Source organism: Mesoplodon mirus (genome assembly GCF_964341445.2).
Source record: "Mesoplodon mirus genome assembly, chromosome: 9".
NCBI lineage: Eukaryota > Metazoa > Chordata > Mammalia > Artiodactyla > Ziphiidae > Mesoplodon > Mesoplodon mirus.
The window spans coordinates 109122334-109141221 of record NC_138985.1 but is presented as its reverse complement, the minus strand read 5'-3'; the positions used below and the strand labels follow the sequence as shown (position 1 = coordinate 109141221).

General features: G+C 43.1%; 2 protein-coding genes across 6 annotated transcripts in view; one reads left to right on the top strand and one right to left on the bottom strand.

Moving 5' to 3' along the window:
• The window catches only part of ZNF775 (zinc finger protein 775), a 180727-nt gene that overhangs the window by 71572 nt on the left and 90267 nt on the right, over positions 1-18888 (bottom strand). The window lies entirely within an intron of this gene.
• On the top strand, positions 8187-15902 carry GIMAP1 (GTPase, IMAP family member 1). 5 transcript variants are annotated; one of them, XM_082632014.1, is made up of 5 exons: positions 8187-8377; positions 10345-10409; positions 10923-11120; positions 12598-12646; positions 13634-15902. In XM_082632014.1, exons 4-5 carry the CDS (start codon positions 12604-12606, stop codon positions 14494-14496), a joined length of 906 nt encoding a protein of 301 aa, XP_082488140.1. In that variant the 5' UTR covers positions 8187-8377; positions 10345-10409; positions 10923-11120; positions 12598-12603; the 3' UTR covers positions 14497-15902. The 5 variants fall into 5 exon arrangements, 4 of the variants coding, with proteins under 4 accessions (XP_082488140.1, XP_082488139.1, XP_082488138.1 ...); XR_014294954.1 differs by having other exon boundaries at positions 10923-12866; positions 13634-13748; XM_082632013.1 differs by lacking the exon at positions 10923-11120.

The following is an 18888-nucleotide window of genomic DNA, read 5'->3' as shown; positions in this document are numbered from 1 at the left end:
TTTCCTGTGAGTCTCCAAACCCACAGCAGGGCCTCATTGAAAGCAGGTCCAGCAGTCAGCACTTCTGACTTTGACATGAACGAAACAAAATAAACTCTGCTCTAAACTGGAATAGGTGTGTATGGATGTTGCTATCTTTCAAAATCCTGACAATGAAGTTCTCAAAGCCTAAGTAGCTAATAAACAGCTGAGCAGTCTCATTGCTTTTGACTGTTGCTTATCATGAAAAAAATATAGGGGCTTCCTGGTGGTGCAGTGGTTAAGAATCCGCCTGCCAATGCAGGGGACACGGGTTTGAGCCCTGGTCTGGGAAGATCCCACATGCCGTGGAGCAACTAAGCCCGTGAACCACAACTACTGAGTCTGCACATCTGGAGCCTGTGTTCCACAACGGGAGAGGCCGTGACAGTGAGAGGCCCGTGCACCGCGATGAAGAGTGGCCCCCACTCACCACAACTGGAGAAAGCCCGCGCACAGAAACGAAGACCCAACACAGCCAAAAATAAATAAGTTAATTAATTAATTTTTTTAAAATGCGTGCACTCTTTAAAAAAAAAAAAATATATATATATATAACTTGAAAATGGTACTTAATGACTCATTTCTAAGCTTTGAGAGGCCGCACGTGACTATTTGGAAATATAAGGAGACACTAACATTTTTCTTATCCTCTGCAAGTATAGCATGTTTGTATTTAGTGAAAAACCAAGGATTCCAGATAAAATAGCAATCTGGAAGACAATGGCAGCTGCCACCTAGGTCCCTGTTAACTATATTTCATTCAACTACAATAAAGAACAACAAGAAGGGGAAACTAAACTCTACAAAACCCATGCGCTCAGCAGGAAGGAAGAAGAGGGGAGCTAGCAACATGGCCAAAGTTTAATTTAAACTAATGACGGGGTGTCCAACTCCAGAAAGCATTGTGGGGAGCCCTGCAAGCTTATTACTGGTGAAAAACCATAAACAGTGGAAATTCTTTTTAAAGAAAGCAAAATCTCTAGACATTGTCCTAAGATCATATAACAAGTGAATAGACATTTATTCAAAAAAAGTCTACTGAATCTGAGTAAAAACAGTGAGAGTCTGCATCGTGCTTGAGCCATGACCCAGTTTGTCTGTCCCCAACCCATCCTCAGCTCAGCTTGAAGGAAGCTCCATTCTAGGTAGGGGTGGCCAAGAAGATGGGGCTCCCTCTCCCCTCAGCTACCCAGCAAGAATATAGTATAGTACCAACAGGGCCAGGCTGGCAACATTTCCCATCCCCTCCAACAATGAGCTGCAGAGACTAAAGTTCTGGTGAGTGCAGCCAGCAGTACCCTATTGCTCCTCTATTCATAGGGCAGACACTCTACCCTAGGCATGGCAGGCCCCAACTGCCCACACTCCAGCTCCCTCTTAAGATAGAGGTTTCATGCTAGGAGAGGCAAGTTGAGAAGTCCAGAGGCTACCATCCCCTGCTCTGGGCTTGGAGCTGTGGCTCAAAGATTTTGTTCAGGATGAAAAGAAGTTCATAATAACAGAAAACTCTAAAGCCCTCCCCAAAGGAAGCAATTATTTGAAATAGAGTGTGGGAAGTTCAAGTAAAAGGGTATTTTTGAAAATGATAAAGATTTTAGTGGTAAGCAATTTAAAGGAGACTGGTAACATTGTGAGAGCCATAAGAGAAACCATAGGCCAACAATTTTACCAGCAAGAACCAGAAAAATAGACAGGTAAGAAGAGTCCTTCTAGGGCCAGAGAAAACCTGAAAAACTGGCCATGAAAACTGCCCCTGCAAAGGAAACCAAATTTAATTAGACCAGACTGTGGAGCAATTTATGCTCATGAACCTCATCAAAAACTAGAGTGCGGGCTTCCCTGGTGGCACAGTGGTTGGGAGTCCGCCTGCCGGTGCAGGGGACACGGGTTCGTGCCCTGGTCCGGGAGGATCCCACATGCCGCAGAGCGGCTGGGCTCGTGAGCCATGGCCACTGAGCCTGCGCATCCGGAGCCTGTGCTCCGCAACGGGAGAGGCCACAACAGTGAGAGGCCCGCGTACAGCAAAAACAAAACAAAACAAAACAAAAAAACTAGAGTGCAATCAAATGGCAGTTAGTAAGCCTAACAGCTGGGTGTAATACCAACAGTGTCACACAGATTAACAAAGAGATTAGGGAAACAGACATTCAGAGAGAGCACTGCTAAAACTTTTCATCCCAGGTGACTGTGTGAATGCCAAAGTCTGCACCCTCTGAGGAGCAACATCAGAGATTCCACACTGTGTGGGAAATAGTCTTCACTAGAAGAGTCTAGCTGAGTCACTAAACAAATAGGGAGCAACGGCAAATCAAGCCCCAGAAAAGCAGGAGGTGAATCAATATCCAGAGTTGCTACACTATACACCTAAAATGCCCAGTTTTTTAATGAAAACTACAAGACATACAAAGAAACAGAAAAGTATGATCCATGTACTGGAAAAAATCAGGCAACAAGAATTGCCTGTGAGAGGGCCCAGATATTGGATTTGAAGACAGAGCTTCAAAGCAGCAATTATACATATATTTAAAGAGCTGAAGGAATCACACTTAAAGAAATAAAGGAAGTTATGATGACAATATCTCATCAAATAGAGAATGTCAGTAAAGAGATAGAAATTATTTTTTATAAAAGAACAAAATAGAAATTCTGAAGTTCAAAAGTAGGACTGAAATTTTAAAATTTACCACAAGAGCTTAATGACAGATTTGAACTGACAGTAGAAAGAATCAATGAATTTGAAAATATAGCAATTATAAACATATGAGCTTAGCAAATGAACCCTGAAACACATGAAGCAGAAAATGACAGCAATCAAGGCAAAATAGGCTATTCAACAGTAATAGCTGTAGAGTCCAATACCTGACTAAGAATAATGCATAGATCAACTAATCAGAAAGTCAAGAAAGAAACAGAAGATGTGGCCAACACTATAAATCAACTAGATCTAACACAAGATACTCCACCCAGCCACAGCAGAATACACATTCTTTTCAAGTGCGCAAGGAATATTCTTCTAAATAGATCAGTTACAAGGCCATAAAACAAGCCTCAATAAATTTAAGAGGCTTTAAATCATACATAGTGTGTTCTCCAACCAAAATGGAGTAAAATTAGAAATCAATAAAAAAATTGAGCAATTCAGTAATATGTGGATATTAAACAACACCATCTTAAATAACCAATGAGTCTAAGAAAAAATCAAATGGGACATTATAAATACTTTGAGATGAATGAAAATGAAGAAACAACATAGCAAAATTTATAGAGCTAAAACAATGCTTAGAGGAAATTTTATAGTTGGAAATACCTATATTAAACAAAGAAGTTCTCAAAACAATAATCTAATATTTCATAATAAAGCAGTAAGAAATTAAGAACAAACTAAATGTAAAGCAGTCAGAAGAGGGATATAATAAAAGTTAGAGTGGAAATTAATGAACTAGAGAATATAAAAACAATAGAAAGCAATATAGAAAATCAACAAAACCAAAACTTGATTCTTTGAAAAGATCAACAAATTGACAAATCTCTAGGTAGTCTGGCCAAAAAAATATGGAGGAAAATTAAATTACGAAAATCATGAATGAAAGAGGAAACACTGGTACTGACCTTACAGAAATAAAACAATTACAAGGAAATATTATGAACAAGTTTTACCCCAGATTAGGTAACTTAGATAAAATGGACAAATTCATAAGCTATCAAAACTGAATCAAGAAGAAATAGAAGGTCTGAATAGACCTATAACACTTAAAGAGATTCAATTACTAATAAAAATATTACTACAACAAACAAACAAACAAACAAACAAAACACCCAGGCCCAAATGGCTTTACTGATTAACTCTACCAAACATCTAAGAAGAATTAATACCAATTCTTCACAGTCTTTTCCAAAAAATAGAAGAGGACGAACACTTCTGAACTCACTCTATGATGCCAGTATTATACTGATATCAAACCGGAAAAAGACATCACAATAAAAGAAACTATATACCAATATGTCTTATGAATATAGATGCAAAAATCCCAACAGAATACAAGCAAAGAGAATCCAGCAATATATAAAAAGGTGTGTACACCATGAACAAGTGGAATTTATCCCCGGAATTCAATACTGGTTTAAGATCAATTAATGTAGTAAGTCATATCAATAGTATAAGGAAAAAAATGATCATTTCAATAGATTTAGAAAAAACATTTGAGAAAATTGAGCACAGGTTCATAGTAAAAACACTCAACGAACTATGAAGAGAAAGAAAATTCGACAACCTTGTAAAAGACATCTGTGAAAATTCTACAGCTAGTACCATACTTAATAATGGGAGACTGAAAGCTTTCCTGCTAAGATTAGATAAAAGACAAGGATAGCTGTTCTTGTCACTTAATTTCAACTTTGTACCAGAGGTTCTAACTAGAGCAATTAGGTAAGAAAAGACACTGTTCAAAAATGAGGTGAAGAGGGATGCAAAGATGGTTCAACATCCACAAATCAATCAATGTGATACACCACATTAACAAAATGAAGAATAAAAACCATATGATCGGAACAGAATAGAAAGCCCAGAGATAAACCCATGCACATATGGTCACCTTATCTTTGATAAAGGAGGCAGGAATGTACAGTGGAGAAAGGACAGCCTCTTCAATAAGTGGTGCTGGGAAAACTGGACAGCTACATGTAAAAGTATGAATTTAGAATACTCCTTAACACCATACACAAAAATAAACTCAAAACGGATTAAAGACCTAAATGTAAGGCCAGACACTATAAAACTCTTAGAGGAAAACATAGGAAGAACACTCTTTGATGTAAATCACAGCAAGATCCTTTTTGATCCACCTCCTAGAGAAATGGAAATAAAAACAAAAATAAACAAATGGGACCTAATGAAACTTAAAAGCTTTTGCACAGCAAAGGAAACCAGAAACAAGACCAAAAGACAACCCTCAGAATGGGAGAAAATATTTGCAGATGAATCAACAGACAAAAGGTTAATCTCCGAAATTTACAAGCAGCTCATGCAGCTCAATAACAAAAAAACAAAAAACCCAATCCAAAAATGAGCAGGAGACCTAAATAGACATTTCTCCAAAGAAGATATACAGATTGCCAACAAACACATGAAAGAATGCTCAACATCATTAATCAATAGAGAAATGCAAATCAAAACTACAATGAGATATCATCTCACACCGGTCGGAACGGCCATCATCAAAATATCTAGAAACAATAAATGCTGGAGAGGGTGTGGAGAAAGGGGAACACTCTTCCACTGCTGGTGGGAATGTGAATTGGTACAGCCACTATGGAGAACAGTATAGAGGTTCCTTAAAAAACTACAAATAGAACTACCATATGACCCATCAATCCCACTACTGGGCATATACCCTGAGAAAACCATAATTCAAAAAGAGTCATGTACCAAAATGTTCATTGCAGCTCTATTTACAATAGCCAGGACATGGAAGCAACCTAAGTGTCCATCAACAGATGAATGGATGAAGAAGATGTGGCACATATATACAATGGAATATTACTCAGCCATAAAAAGAAATGAAACTGAGTTATTTGTAGTGAGGTGGATGGACCTAGAGTCTGTCATACAGAGTGAAGTAAGTCAGAAAGAGAAAAACAAATACCGTATGCTAACACATATATATGGAATCTAAGAAAAAAAAAAAGGTCATGGAGAGCCTAGGGGCAAGACGGGAATAAAGATACAGACCTACTAGAGAATGGACTTGAGGACATGGGGAGGGGGAAGGGTAAGCTGTGACAAAGCGAGAGAGTGGCATGGACATATATACACTACCAAACATAAAATAAATAGCTAGTGGGAAGTAGACGCATAGCACAGGGAGATCAGCTCGGTGCTTTGTGACCACCTAGAGGGGTGGGATAGGGAGGGTGGGAGGGAGGGAGATGCAAAAGGGAAGAGATATGGGAACATATGTATATGTATAGCTGATTCACTTTGTTATAAAGCAGAAACTAACACACCATTGTAAAGCAATTATACTCCAATAAAGATGTTAAAAAAAAACAAAGAAAAAAAACATATGATCATCTCAATAGATACAGAAAAAGCATTTGACAAAATTCAACATCCTTTCATGATAAAATCTCTCAACAAACTGGATACAAAGGTAACAAACCTCTAATAATAAAGGTCATATACAATAAGCCCAGAGCTATCATACTCAACAGTGGAAAGCTAGAAGCTTTTCCTATAAGATCAGGAAAAATACAAGAATGCCCACTCTCACCACTTCTATTCAATATAGTACTGGAAGTCCCAGGCAGAGCAATTAGGCAAGAGAAAGAAATAAAAGACATCTAAATCAGAAAGGAAGAAGTAAAACTGTCTCTATTTTCAGATGACATGATCTTATATATAGAAAATTTTAAAGACTCCACTCAAAAAATGTGGTAAGTAATAGGCAAATTCAATGAAGTTGTGGGATACAAAATCATATACAAAAATCAGTTGCATTTCTAAACACTAATAATGATTTATGAGAAAGAGAAATTAAGAAAATAATCCCATTTACAATAGCATCAGAAAGAATAAAACACCTAGAAATAAATTTAAGAAAGGAGGTCAAAGATCTGTACATGAAAATTATAAGACACTGATAAAAGAAATTAAAAGACACAAATAAATGAAAATGTATTCCATGCTCATGGATTGAAAGAATTAATATTGTTAAAATGTCCATACTACCCAAAAGTATCTACAGATTCAATGCAGTTCCTATCAAAATTCCAATGGTGTTTTTCAGAAACAGAAAAAACAATCCTAAAATTTGTAAGGGAACACAAAATATTTCAAATAGCCAAAGCAGTCAGAGAATGCCAAATACTGTATGATAGCACGTTTTTATGTGGAATTTTAAAAAGCCAAATTCATAGAAATTGAGAGTAGAATGGTGAATACCAGGGGCTGGGAAATGGGAGACATGGGGAGATGTTGGTCAAAGAGTACAAACTTCCACGTAGAAGATGAGTAGGTCTGGGGATCCAATGCACAGCACAGTGATTATAGTGTAATTCTGTATTATCTACTTGAGAATTGCTTAGAGAGTAGATCTTAAATGTTCTCACCACCAAAAAGAAATGGTAATTATGTGTTGTGATGCAGGTGTTAGCTAATGTTATGGCAGTAATCATTTTGAAATATAAAAGTGTATCAAATCAATATATCATGCACTTTAAACACATACAGTGTTATATGTCAATTATATCTCAATAAAGCTGGAGGGTATGGGCAGGGGGCAGAGTGGGGGGGGGTGACCAGGTGGAGTTCAGTGGGAGTTGCGTTCTTCGCTAAAGAGCTGGCAAGGATGGGTGAACATCAGACCCCAGCCCATTAGCTTCAGATGAAGTTAATCCCCTCACTATATACGTGGAACGTCAACTCCAGAAAGTTGAAGTGAGTTAGGCAAGATCACACGGGTTGTTAATGATCTAACCAGGTCCAGGGCCTGTGTCACCAAAATACTTCTCTCCACACAATGATTGGCTATTTTACTCACCTTTGTCATGATCCTCCTAAGAGGAGAAACAGTCACTTGAGTTGGAGGTACCAACAGAGATGGCTAGGTTAAGCCCTGTATAAAAATTTTCTGTCTTCTGCCAGCTGTCCTATTTTTAATAGCTGGAAAAGCCCTCCTTTTCTTTCAGAATGATGAGACTTTGCGTGTGATGTTCCTGGCAGGTAGGACCACTTTGGTGGCATTGTCCACTCTGACATTCACTCAGAGATTCCTCTCAAATTCCTATCCTGGGGAAGGAGACCCTCAAGAGGCCATTTTATTTTATTTTTTTTAAATGCCTAAAAAGCAAAAGACAACTAGAGATAAGATTGCTGGTCAAAGGTCAGAAACAAAACGAGGCCTCAGAAACCTAAAATGCTCTTCCCCACGGCGGTTATAGACCCTGCCAGGGACAAGATGCTGGTGTCACAGGAACCTCTGGAAAACAGTACCATAGCCCAAAGCAGAGGGTGGGATTCGCAGTAACAACGTTGCACATCCACCACCTCACTGGCCAATGTTTCTGTCTCTTTAAGTCATCACCACTGGGCCCTCCCTTCCTGAGCTTCCTAAGCTCTGAGGTCTGAGAGGCACAGAGACTTCCTCCATGTGTGGGGAGGAAACGGCCCACTGCACCCAACCCACAGTCCAAGGGCAGGCGGTAGGTCAGGAGATTCCCGGAGCCAGCGTTAGAGCCTGTCACCAATTCTGCGGGAACGGTGAGCACAAGGGAAAAGGAACCAGCCCAGAACAGGACCTGTGGGAAACAGGAAGAGCTCTGCCTGTGTGAAGCTGGCTGAGTGAGCAGCTGCATTCTAGTAAGTATGAGAAAGGGGAGCAGGATCTAGAAACGGTACCTTCATGTGCCTATAGGTTTGTAAGGATGTTCTGAGTGTCAGACACAGTAAGTTCAGAAGAACTGCTAAGCATCCTCTCCAGCTCTGGAGCGCACACGCTCTTCTTTGGGACGAAATTCTCTCTCCTTCCCTGTTCCTTTAGTCCTTCTGCTAGGACTACAGCAGAAGGCAATGAACGCTCCCCAAACGCATATGCAGCAAATGCAAAAGATTTTCCTGGGGACATATAAGGGAAGCTAACCTCAGAACAAGTTACAAAGTGAAAATTCTGTATATATCTGAGCTCAACCCTCCTAAAGCCTCCACTCTCCTTAGCACTATCCACGATAGTGCAAGAGACAGCTGAGGTTATGAAGTTGGTCCTCACCACTTGCTCTGCATGATCACTTGAACACCTGCTCCCCACCCCAGACTGGGCTCTGTGGGTTGCTCTGGTGTCAATTAAGGGAGTTTGTTGATTTCTAGACACAAAATAACGAATCACATTATGTGATTTACCCCTGGGGTAAACTTTACAGAAGCTTTGGGGGGTGGGGTGACGGGGGGTGGGGGGGTAATGGGGAGGGGAGGGGCGGCAGGAGAGTTACTGCAGAAACACCGACAGCTTTGGCTTGAGTTCTAGGCCAACCTGCCATCTGAGTCCTTTGGCCAGAGGCAGGTCATTCAGCCAACCTCTCCCTTTGCTTTTGCTTCGTTGTTGGTGCCAACAGGGGGAGAACACAGTTACCTGTAGGAACAAGGTGGGCGACATGAAGAGGCAGAATTTGAAATGGACGTTGAAGCACAGACAGGACTCAGGCAGAAATGTGGGGGGGGGGATGAATCGTCCTAGGAATGAACGCACGAGGTGGATTGGAAAAGGCCCTGAAATCTGCTGTTTGTGGAGGGGCTGACTGGGGAGGGGATTAGGTGGAAATGAAGCTGGAGTAGACTGAGGAGAGACTGCGCTCTCGTGTTCAGGCACTCGTGGGATCAGGCAAACTTGACCGCAGAATGTTTAATTGTATTAAGTAATGTGTGAGTGGGTATTTTACTTAAAAAAGCCTCAGGTTTGAGGTCAAGAACATCAGGAGTTAGAGGGGAGTATCCCAGCCTCTCCAGCACGCAGATTATATTTAGACTGATTTATTTACTTATTTTTTACTGAAGTATAATTGGCTTACAATATTATATTACTTTCGGGTATACAACATAGTGATTCTACATTTTTATAGTTATGCTCCATATAAAGTTAATATAAAATATTAATTAACTAGATTCCCTGTGCTGTGCATTACATTGGTGTATCTTAGCTATTTTATACCCAGTAGTTTGTACCTCTTAATCCCCTTCCCCATCTTGCCCCTCCCCCCACCCCTCTCCCCAATGGTAAACACTAGTTTATTCTCTGTGTTGGTGAGTCTGTTTCTGTTTTGTTATATTCCTCTGTTTGCTTTATTTTAAATTCCACATATAAGTGGAAACATACAGCATTTGTCTTTCTCTGTCTGACTTATTTCTCTAAGCATAATACCCTACAGGTCCATCCATGTTGTTGCAGATGGAACAATTTCATTCTTTTTTATCTTTTTCATTCTTTTTTTATGAGTAATATTCCATTATATCTATCTCTATCTGTATATATATATGACATCTTCTTCATTCATTTGTTGATGGACACTTAGGTTGCTTCCATATCTTGGATATTATCAATAATGCTGCTATGAACATTGGGGTGCACACATCTTTTTGAATTAGTGTTTTCATTTTCTTTGGATATATACCCAGGAATGAATTGCTGGATCATATGGTGGTTCTATTTTTAATTTTTTTGAGGAAGCGTCATACTGTTTTCCACCGTGGCTGTACCAATCGACATTCCTGCTGTCAGTGTACTAGGGTCCCCTTTCTCCACATCCTCTTCAACACTGGTTGTTTCTTGTTTTCAGATGACAGCCATTCTGACAGGGGTGCTCCGTGCTTCCTGTACCTGGATATCTGTTTCGCTTTTCAGGTTAGGAAAGTTTTCAATTACAATTTCACCAAATACATTTTCTACCCCTTTCTCTCTCTCTTCTCTTTCTGGGACCTCTATCATGTGAATGTTAGCACACTTGACTTTGTCCCAGAGGTCCCATAAACTATCCTCATTTTTTAAAATGTGTTTTTGTTTTTGCTGTACTGATTGGATGATTTCCACTAGTCTGTCTTATGTGTTCTTCTCCATCGCCTAATCTGCTCTTAATTCCTTCTAGCGAAGTTTTCATTTCAGTTATCGTATTCTTCAGCTCTGACTGGTTTTTGCGTTTTCTAATACTCTGCTGAAGTTTCCACTGTGTTCGTCTGTTGTTTACCCAAGTTCAGTTAGCATTTTTATTACTATTGCTTTGGACTCTTTAGCAGGTAAATTATTATCTCTGTTTCATTAGGGGTTTTTCCTGGGGTTTTATCTTGTTCTCTCATTTAAAACATATCCCTTTGTTTTCTCATGTTGTTTGACTTTCTCTGTTTGTCTCTATGAAATTAGGTGAAATGGTTACCTGTCCAGGTCTCAAAGGCATGTCCTTGTGGGTAGCAACCCTTTGCAGTGTGCCTGTCACCAGTGGCTTTGGTGGGAGAGCTGGACGTGAAGTGAGCGGGGACTGCTTCTTCTCCCACAGTGTGCTGGCGGCCACCGCCTTGGTGGGAAGCAAGGCCGGAGGCAGAGGGCTAGAGCCAGAGCCAGGTGCCAGCCAGGGCTTCTACTCAGCTCAGGACTAGTTGTTAGCCTATTGTGGGAGGAGCCAAGGACCAAGGGGCTGGGCAGGAGTCCTAAGGGAGTTGGGCTTCCCCCAGATGTGATGACAGTCTTCACCTTGGTTGGGGGTGTGGCCAGGGCCTGAGAGCTTGGGGCTGCACTTCTGAGCTGCTTCTACTTTTTCCTCAGTGTGTACCCCTTGGTTAGAGGCAGGATAGAGAGCCAGAGGGGTTGGAGCCACACTCCAGAGCTCTCTCTGCTCCTTCCCTTGTGCACACACGCCCACTGGCAATGGCGGCCTTGGCCTTTGTGGGGGGCAGTGCTGGAGCAGTAACGGCTGGAATGGGAGCCTGGAGAGGGCTGGGAGGTGCTCTGGGGCAGTACCGGCAGGCTGGCCAGAGCACCAGGCAGTCTTCAATGTACTGCCTCTGCACTGGGACTGTGAGCAAGCATGTTTGTTCTCTTCAAGACCAGAGTCTCAGTATCTTACAGCCCTCCAGTAAGCCCTACTGATTTTCAAACCAGCTAAGAGGGCTCATCTTCACAGTGTCAAGCCCAGGCCTGTGGTGCCTAATATGTGGCTCAAAGCCCCCACTCCCCAGGGAGGATCCCCAAGCCTGGGATAGCCCGCTCCACTTCCTGGTCCCCACTAGGGATTCAGGTCCCAACTAGATCGCTTCTCCTCCCCCTGTACCAGACTCCATGTGGTTCTTTCTTTACAGCCTTGATTGTAGAAGAGCCATTTCGCTAGTCTTCAGGTCATTCTCAGAGAGAGTTGCTCTATCCATAGTTGTAGCTTGGATGTGTTCATGGGGGCAGGTGAGCTCGGGGTCTCCCTCCTCCACCTTCTGGATCCCACCTCCTAGACATATTAGGACGAGCCAAATTTTGTGGTTTTCTGAGCACAGAGTCAGGAGCTTTCCAGATCAGCTTGGGAAATATGTCTGTTTTCTGATTTCCAAAAACAAAATTCCAATTTTCTTCTTGTTTCCCAGGCCAGCAACCCTAAGGTAGGTCCTAAGTCAGTGAGCAAACTTTCTTGTTCTCAGGGTTTGACAAACGCCCCACCCCACCCCCAGCTGCTGAATCTCCAGGGTAAACTTATTTTCTACAACTTACGTCACTGACATAGAATTACCTGGGAAAATGAACATCAAAAGCTTACTCACTGACATAGCGTAAGTGGTGTCATCTCCCCTCTGCTCTGTGCATTTCGAGGCCCTGAAAAGACAGCACAAGCTCACCAAGTGTTCTCACAGTATCGTCCCAACCACAGACCAAGCTGTTCCACTGTCTTCCCTAAATTCTGATGCTCAGAGAGGGCAGGAACTATGACATTTTAACTGTGGTGTCACCAGCATTTTGGACTTTGCCTGACACATAGTAGGTAGTTTTACCTATGAATGAATGAATGAATGAATGAATGAATGAAAGAATAAATAAATTGTGTTGGGGACACTTTCAGGGAATCATGAGAGGACAGAAGACAGCAAGAGATGAAGAAAACGCCTATGGTAAGAACATGCCTCACAACGCGTGTTTGCCCCAGGTATGAGCTCTGGGTAGTAAGGGGGATGGGCTAAGTCAACACTGAACAGAGAGAAGCCCCAGAGGTTTCTCGATGCTGGGATGAAACAGCAAAGAGCCCTGGGACTGGCATTTGACCTAGATCTCTGCCCCTGACCTGCTGTGAGATATTGAGTTCTTTGACTGACCTGCACCTCCGTCCCTAAGGTAAAATGAATAAACCTTCTTTGATCTCCACAGAAGGGGATATGGAGGGAATCCAACTGCATACTAGAGGGAACATGATTCACCAGGTAGAAGGTGTTAGGGAACAAGGATGGAGGGTTAACCAGGTATCTTATTAGGCAGCAGGTTTAAGAGAGAAGAGAGGAAGAGGAGGGAAAGAGGGAGGGAAGAAAGGATGGTCTCATCTTATCCCCCCAACAGCCCTATGAGGACAGCACTACATTATTGATCCCATTGGTGCAGAAGAGGTTTAACACTTAGATTAAGCAGCTTCCCAGGGTTTACATGGCTGGCAGGAGGGTGGGGCTGTGATTCAAACCCAGGGTGTGGGACACCAGACAGCCCTCGTGGCCAGGCCCACTGCCCCTCCTGTCTTTCTTCAGTGGCAGGGTATCTGGGAATGTATGGCAGAGGCCACTGAAATGGTCACATAGGGAGCAGCTCTGCGCAGTGTGGATGACAGGTCATGTCACACGAAGTAATAGCCTGTATTATACAGGGGTGTCCTCTACAGAAACATTCACCTGGCGCACCTACAGGTGCATGTGTGACGCCAAAGGGGGAAGAAATAGACGGGTAGAGATGCCCCGGAGTTCACAGATCTCCGACCAGGGCACTCAGTAAAGGTTTGGTCCGAAAAGCAAAAGTCGAAGCACTCTTTTCTCCTTTGTTCAAAGGCGTCCAGGGGACCCGGGTACCAGGATATGTGCTTTCAGGTTCGGGAGCTTACAGATCATTGGTGTTCACAGGTTTAGAAGCCCGCGAGTCTGCCCTGCAGGAGCCCAGGCTGCGGCTCCTCCTGGCCGGGAGGTCAGGGACTGGGAAAAGCGCCACGGGGAACAGCATCCTGGGCCAGAAGCGCTTCCTCTCCAGGCTCGGGGCGACATCGGTGACCCGGACCTGCTCCGCGGGCAGCTGCAGGTGGGCCAAGTGGGACGTGGAAGTCATTGACACCCCGGACCTCTTCAGCTCCGAAGTCTGCCAGACAGACCCGGGCTGCACGGAGAGAGGCCGCTGCTACCTGCTCTCGGCGCCGGGGCCCCACGCCCTGCTCCTGGTGACCCAGCTGGGCCGCTTCACGGCGCAGGACCAGCAGGCCTGGAGGGGGGTGAAGGCGCTGTTCGGGGACGGCATCGTGACGCGCACCATCGTGGTCTTCACCCGCGAGGAGGACCTGGCTGGGGGCTCGCTGCAGCATTACGTGCGCGACACCGGGAACCGCGCGCTCAGGGAGCTGGTGGCCGAGTGTGGGGACCGATTCTGCGCCTTCGACAACCGAGCCGCCTGCGGGAAGCGGGAGGCGCAGGTGATGGCGCTGATGGGGCTGGTGGAGGAGCTGGTGAGACACCACGGCGGCGCCCCCTACACCAACGAACTGTACAGCCTGGCGCAGGGCCTGGGCGGCGCGGACCCCGCGGAGAGGCTGCTCAGGATGGCGGAGCTAGTGGCCGTCTGCGCGCAGAGGCGGCGGGAGCGCTGGCCGCTGGCCTGGCTGTGGCGGTGGCCCAAGGCGCGGGGAACCTGGTGTAAGCTGGGCGTGTGCACCCTGCTGGGTGCCCTGGTCCTGCTCTGCCTGCTCTGCAGGCACCGGCCAGAGGCCGTGACAGGGTGATATTCAGTCTTGCAGGTAACCTGGCAAGAAAGGAACTGAACACTTGGGTCTGAAGGGGGATTTCAAAGGAATCAGAGTTTTCAAGAGTTTCCTATTTCCTCCAGTAAACAGTTTTAAAATAAAGTTGTATAATTTTAAAACGTCCTTAAAACGTGTTAGTTAGCTTGATGTTTTGGTCCTCTCTTGAAAAATAGTGGAATGACTGGTGACTTTTAGTAGAAAATGGATTTATAGCAAAGGGAAAACAGCTATTTTTATTTTGAGCTTGTGTTTGTTTGTTTGTTTAGACACTGCCTTCCTCCCTTTGGACTGCTATTAAAAAACAACAACAACAAAAAACCACAGACTGGGTGGCTTAGAAAAAACAGACATTTATTCCTCACACTTCTGGAGGCTGGCAGTCCAAAATCATGGTCCGGTTTGGGGGAGAGCCCTCTCTGAGATTGCAGACTGCCACCTTCTGGCTGTGTCCTCACCTTGATGGAAGGGGCACTTTGGCAAGGGCACTAATCCCAATCATGAGGAATCTACCCTCATGACCTAATAACCTCCCGATGACCCCATCTCCTAATACCATCCTCTCCAGATTAGGTTTTCAACACGTAAATGCTGGGGAGGGGGACACAAACATTCAGAGCATAGCCTGCACTCTCTCTTCTTGATATTTTCTGGTTCTTATGGGTAGATATCTCCCTTCAGTGATCCTTGTAAATTTTCATTATCATCAAGGACAGAGATGTCACAGTCATACATATTAATATTTACTTCTGATCCATGGGTTTATTTACCAGTTACAATGGCTTAGTACCAAGAAGTTAAATGTAACTACACTGAAAATAACACAGTTTCCAACTTTCTAGCATGTATTATGGTTCATGTCTGTCCAAAATGAAGTAAGATTTGGGGAAAATAACATGCAATGTCTTCAATGTAGTTATCTATCTGGATTTTTAAATAATAATAATAAAGCGCCTGTCTCAAAACGGAGGAGAGAGGGGTGGCAGGGTCATCGGCAGAGAGCCACAGAGCACCGGAGGTTAGGTGTGACTGTATCGTGGGGTTTCTACAGGGGATGGGCCAACCCACATAAGTCTGTGAATGCCATCCTTACGTTGTGTAAGCAAACACTAGGATCTGTTTATATCTATATTTCTGAATGTGACAGAACACTTTAAAGGAAGTCTTTCTATCAGCCATGCGCTAGTTAGGAGGTGTGGATGCAGCAGGACGCAGATATCCCAATACTACCAGGGCTCAGGGGTGCTAAGGGCCGGGAGGTTGTGCGCAGGCATCCTAGGGCCATCCCAGCTCCACGTGGAGAAGGGGCCTATGTGCATGCACTTCGATGCCACCTCAGGTTAAGGGCCTGCAGAGACTCAGGATGGCTACGGGCTTAGAGTGGCCTGCAGTGGGGTGGGGTGGGGGGGTACCTGAGGGCCATAGTAGTGGGGCAGGGAGTTGGGCTCTGTGAAGCCTGGCTGGAAAAAAGTCCATTATCAATTCCTGCCTTCAGCATCGTGCTGGGTGCATGTAGGAACTCTCAGCCACGGAGGGGCACTTTCCACACCCTGAGGGCCCCAGGAAGGGGCCGACGTAGGGGGGACGGCCTGTGTCCGCAGCTTGCCCATCCAGGGCCACGTGCGCATGAGCATGTGTTGTGAGCCAAAGACTTCGCTTACCATGGGGTTGATTGTAACCTGCTTGTTCTTTCGTTTTTCGTTTTCTCACATCAGGGTGTCCACATATGCCCTCCAATTTCTGTCATTGTTTATTATTTCTGTCTTGTTTGTAAATGGAAATGTGATTTTTAAAATAAATATGAGTGTTAGGATTGTAAAAATCTCATGTGGACTGTAGCATATAGAAATGTGTAGGATCAGAGGAAGGCTTGACATCCGTGGCTAAAACACCCTGCTTGGGGCATCACCAGGACCATTGTGGGGGACAGTGGAAAGAGCAGATGTGCAGAGGGCTTGTGTGACAAAGCCGGTCCCCTATGAACTTGCTCCAGGACCTTGGGCACAAGGGGATTCAGCTTTTCTTGAGATGTATATATTAATATTAATCCTTATAGCTTTCATGTATGACAAAATAACATGAGTGAAAGCACTTTGTAGGTTAAATTCCGTAAGAACATAGTACAGAAACAAAAAGTCTAAGAAGAAACTTCTCATAATAATAATCCTCATAAATAAATCTCATACTCATAAATACATAAATTTCACACTCATAAATACTCCGCATTTATTATTCATAATAATAACTACTCCACATTATTCTATGTATAGAGTTGGGAGCTAGTGGTAATATAAGGTCGGCACGATTAGTCATCAAATATATTTACAAAGTGCAATCAAAGTTGTATTTGTTCTCTAAAATATTGCTAGTTTCTAATCCTTAGATTTAGAACTATGCAACATGACTCATAAGTAAATGGAAGACACAATTTTTAGTTTTTTAAATGTAATTTAGGGACTTCCCTGGAGGTCCAGTGGTTAAGACTCCACGCTTCCAATGCAGAGGGCACGGGTTCCATTCCTGGTCGGGAACGAAGATCCCGCATGATGCGCGGGCAGCCAAAAAAATTTTAAATATATACAATTTAATGTTACACGTGTAATACAAGATAGATCATAAAACAAAATAATACAAGACTGATCATAAAAGAGAAAACAGAAGCTGTAGAGAGAACACTATAATATAATAACAATTTATTGCCTTAATATTTTATGATGAAAAATACCTCATGAGGTATGAAGGGTAATTATCATTAACAGCCTTTTATTTGAAGAGGAAAGTAATGTACTGAGAGTCCAGTGATTTTCTAAGGACAAAACGTGGCAAATCAGAACTGGAACTTATTTTTCCTTACTGTCCTATAGGAAGAGTTTCCTGAACCAGACACAGGGTCAAAATACTATAACTTCTATAAAACTATAACTTCTCAAAAACTGTCTATTTGAGTGAATATATATATATATATATATCGACTACTTACATGTCCTCTCATTTTCTTTCTTTTTTTCTCACCTTTTCTTTTATCTCTTCAAGAATAAAAATTCATTGATCGTGTGCTGATGAAGTTTCTTTCATATTTCCATGCCCTGCTGCCTGGATCAGCTGTCATTTTATCTAAAGAGGTTCATATTTGACTTACTTCTGAGAGTTGTTTTTGGTCATGATGAGTTTTTCTTTTTTTTTTTTAATTTATTTATTTATATTTTTGGCTGCATTGGGTCTTCATTGCTGCGCACGGGCTTTCTCTAGTTGCGGTGAGAGGGGGCTACTCTTTGTTGCAGTGCGCGGGCTTCTCATTGCAGTGGCTTCTCTTGTTGCGGAGCACGGGCTCTAGGCACGCGGTAGTTGTGGCACGCGGGCTCCAGAGCGCAGGCTCAGTAGTTGTGGCACACAGGCTTAATTGCTCCACGGCATGTGGGATCTTCCTGACCCAGGGCTCGAACCCATCTCCCCTGCATCGGCAGGTGGATTCTTAACTACTACGCCACCAGGGAAGCCCCCATGATGAGTTTTTCAAGCAGAAGATTTCAAACAATGCATACCCTCTTACATAGTCTTGTGCAATATTCAGTATTGTACAATATTCAATTCTTGTACAATATTCAACATTCATCACCTGGCTGGGCAGATGCCACTACTCCTTCCAGAAAATATCCTATGGATTGAACTCCCTAGAAGAGGAATTCCTATAACTCCTTGGGGAAGCCAGAGCTAGTCTATGACCCAAGACTCTTTTTTTCTGCCCTGGGAGCCTTCATCTGATGGTGGCAATGTTGCCTTTTCTTATACAACTGCATTTGTGCTTGCTTATTCCAGCAATAAAATATTTTGAGATTTTTTTCTAAATTTGTCTTTCACCTCTTTTTTTTTTTTAAAGTAGTTATCTTCCAAAATGATGTAGTATTTTGTTTTAATTATTATTTGGGGTCTTAATTATTTTTATACCTTACATTCAATCTCCTTCTCGGCCCAATTCTTATTTATTTTATATTTCCTTTCACTCTTTACACCATTAATTTTAGGCACTCCTTTTTACTTTGGAAATAGCGTTAAATCGCGTCTATCCCTTGATTTACTACCTCTGAAAACACCTAAGATCTATTCTTCCACATGCTAGCGCAATAGCTCATGGATACACTGAAGAGAACTGCTTACCACCCCTCAAATGTCACACCCCCCCCCCAAGAAGAGACACCCAACCCCAAGAAACAAAAGACAAGGGTAGTCACTCTCTGACTCCCAGCCCTGGGCAGTTGCTGGACAGGAGGGAGGCTCCACTCTAACCTGTTCTACATCTGGGCTCCAGCTTTGCACGAAGGTAGAGAAGTCCTCCTTCCTGAAAAGCCAGTGATTCTTTCTTGCGCCAAAGAAAAT

Coding starts and splice junctions, on each gene's coding strand:
- GIMAP1 (XM_082632012.1), top strand. CDS start 12,556: ATGAATGAAAGAATAAATAAATTGTGTTGGGGACACTTTCAGGGAATC. Junction 12,647..13,633: donor AGATGAAGAAAACGCCTATG/GTAAGAACATGC, acceptor TGGTGTTCACAG/GTTTAGAAGCCCGCGAGTCT.